Raw genomic sequence first — 3,330 nt, forward strand, 5'->3', positions numbered from 1 at the left:
AACAAGCTCGAATCATGTTTTAAGTTAACGAGACACTAGATCATTTAGCAGGCCAAACTAAATTTAATAACTATAATTTATTCAGATTAAGTGTATTTTTATAAAAATACAAGTACCATATTACCAAACTAGTAGCAAGTCTACAACTATTTTGATAAAGTCATGTTTATAAGTTAATTACTCACCGTATAATTTGTTAAATTGATCGAGTTTGATTGGATGAATTTCTACTCTGTTCAACATGAAAACTAGTCTAGTTTAAGTCTTGAATTGACTGATTAACCTGCTAAATTGAACTTAATAACACTTCATGTAATCGAAGGAGTTGTGGAGGTAAACATGTATTATAAGTTTTTTTTATTTGTTTGTCTTAAAATAAAGTTTGTTTTTGTATTTAAAAGTGTTTTATTTATGTTAGAAAAAACATCAAATTGATGCATTTTAATATGTTTATCAGTGATTGTGATTGTAATGTACTAATATATATTTTTTTAAAATAAAACATTATTTTAATATATATTTTTAATTAAAAATTATTTTTATAAAAAAAACTATCTAGAAACACACAATAAGTCTTACCCATTTCTCTCATTTTCAGACCAGCAAACGAAGTGATTTATATTATTGGCAGTTTCTGCCAAGAACTTTTGCATTTTGCTTTGAATCACCAAACTATGTGATTTGTAAAAAGGAGAGCATGCAGATTTGTTTTTTTATTATTATTACGAAGAAAAGAAAAAACCGAAGTCGTGATACACGTGTGCATAGAAAGAAGATAAACACTGGACACCCATCCTTCAGTGGACATTACCACCAATCTAGTCAGCAAAATAAAATTATTGCAAGACCTTATCCATTCCTTGTAGTTTGTACTACTTGATAAGTGATAACCCAGCTGCGTCGACCCACCGCATCTGAGATACAAACTACATTAGTCGCAGGTAACCCTAATCTTCTTGCAAGTTTCATTCGATGATGGCGTGTATTCAATTTCTTCTTCTCTTTTGTTCTTTTATCTACATTTTTAATGTCAACCCGTCTTGTGCTCAAATTCCCAATTCACCAATTAGGTCTCTTGTTCTTCCTGTGACCAAAGATCCTGCAACCTTTCAATACTTGACCACAATTTATCACGGCACCTCACCAGAACCCGTCAGGGTTGTACTTGATCTGGGGTGTCCATCTCTTTGGCTTGAATGTTCCTCAGGACGCCTGTCTTCATCTAGGCGTCTGATTCCAAGCTGCTCAATCCAGTGCCCTGCAGCAAAGCCGAACAACATGAGTTGCGCCTCCTCTGCTGCTATGCCTAAACGGAAATGTACCGCTTGTGGTCTCTCCACAGAGAACAGCATCACACGGTCAGCAACAAGAGGTGAGCTTGTAGAAGACAGCTTGACCGTCCAATCAGTTGACGGGTCAAAATCAGGTCCAGTCACTACAGTAGATCACTTTCTCTACTCTTGTGCACCCAGATTTCTTTTAAATAGGCTAGCGAGGGGTGCCCAGGGAATGCTTGGCCTCGGTAGGTCTCGAATTGCTCTTCCATCACAGCTCGCTTCGAAATTTGGGCTCCAGAGAAAATTTGCAACCTGCCTATCATCTACAGATGGTCTCATTTTATTCGGCCATGAGCCTGGTTACGACTCGATTTTTGGCGAAGAAATTTCAAGGTCACTCATGTACACACCACTAGTGACTAGCCCAGATGGCAGTGGCAGCTCACAAGATTATTCCATCAACGTGAAGTCCATCAAAATTAATGGCAAGCGATTGTCTCTAAGGCAAAAGGGTATTGGTGGAGGCACAAAAATAAGCACAACTGCGCCCTACACCACTTTGGAGAGCTCAATATATAGCAGCTTTATTGAAGCTTACAAGGAGGCTGCTACTAATAATTATTTCCTGAACATGACAGTTGTGGCACCTGTGGCACCATTTGGTCTCTGTTTTAGCTCAAAAGAAGTTCCTAGCAGCATGTTGTTGGGGCCAATGGTTCCTGCCATTGATCTAGTTTTGCAAAGTGAGATGGTGAAGTGGAGGGTGCATGGTAGGAATGCGATGGTGCCGGTGCTTGATGAGGTTATGTGCCTAGGTTTCTTGGATGGTGGCTTCAAGTCCAAGACCAGTTCCTCAATTGTTATAGGAGGGTTTCAATTAGAGGATAATATTTTAGAGTTCAATTTAGGTACTTCCATGTTAGGATTTAGTTCATCATTGTTGACTAGACATACATCTTGCTCTGATTATCATACTAGGATGATGCTATCTACACTTAAAGATTCCTTGTGATTCCCCTCTTCAATTTTGGTGTCTCCTCTTGTAATTACTTCAATCCATGGATTTTGTATGTTACAGTCAATATCACTATTCTCAATTAAGCCTGAGTATAAAGAAGTCAAGTTTTGTTGTTGAGATTTTTATGAAATAATGTTCTCTATCTTATACAGACCAATACTCTCTTGCTTATGGAGAATAAAGTGCTTCTATACTAACCAACTTGGAATCTCTATTTCGTGTTAAAAGTGAAAGTGATGCTTTTTTTTTTTTAATTCAGACCCCCCCCCCTTTTTTTCCCCTGATGGGCTGCATTTTTATTTTATTCTTATTTTTTTAATAATTTTTCAACTTATTTTTGAACCGATCATATCAAGATAACTATTACATTATTTAATTTTAAATTTGAACTAAATAAAGATTCAAATTGATGAAAAAGTTTTTTTTCTGTTAGGTTTATCATTTTTTTTATTTAATCTTTTAATTTTTTTTATCGGTTGGAGATGATACTTTTGAATCTTCAAATTAATTAGATTATGTTAGAGAAACTTTTGCATAATTTAATTCTAAATTCAAGGCAGTAAAAAATCTAGCTAGGAGATTTCAATTCTTTACAACATTAATATTTTATTGCTATTTTTTCAAAAAAAAATAATCTGATTGCATAATAGCATGCAAGGTATAATTGTGTTGATTGAAAACTGATTTTTTAATTTTTTTTGACCTAGATGCTCTTTACTTTCTTTTTAATTGGAAACTATACTTTTTTAAGAAGAATATTACACCTTTTCTTAATTATCAATATTATTATCATAGATTTGAGATGTCAAGTCTTTCTATCTTTTATTATCAATGAAAAAAATCCACCTTAAGAAAAAAATAAAAAATAAAAGAAAATTATCAAAACCAATTTACTCAATCTTACCTTCCTTATTAAAGAATGCTGCCGAGAAAAAGAAAATTATCAAGTCAAATAATTTACTTGGAGACGATAACAAATTATTGACATGAAAGGGAATTTCTTTTGATGCATTTGGCTACAGTAGCAAGTCAAGT

General features: G+C 34.2%; 1 protein-coding gene across 1 annotated transcript; it reads left to right on the plus strand.

Moving 5' to 3' along the window:
• Nucleotides 1–502: 502 nt before the first annotated feature.
• On the plus strand, nucleotides 503–2,412 carry LOC118061051 (probable aspartic proteinase GIP2). Its single transcript, XM_035074413.2, has one exon. It carries the CDS (start codon nucleotides 973–975, stop codon nucleotides 2,287–2,289), a length of 1,317 nt encoding a protein of 438 aa, XP_034930304.1. The 5' UTR covers nucleotides 503–972; the 3' UTR covers nucleotides 2,290–2,412.
• Nucleotides 2,413–3,330: the final 918 nt, after the last annotated feature.

The sequence above is a fragment of the Populus alba genome, chromosome 8 (assembly GCF_005239225.2).
Source record: "Populus alba chromosome 8, ASM523922v2, whole genome shotgun sequence".
In the NCBI taxonomy this organism is placed as follows: Eukaryota; Viridiplantae; Streptophyta; class Magnoliopsida; order Malpighiales; family Salicaceae; genus Populus; species Populus alba.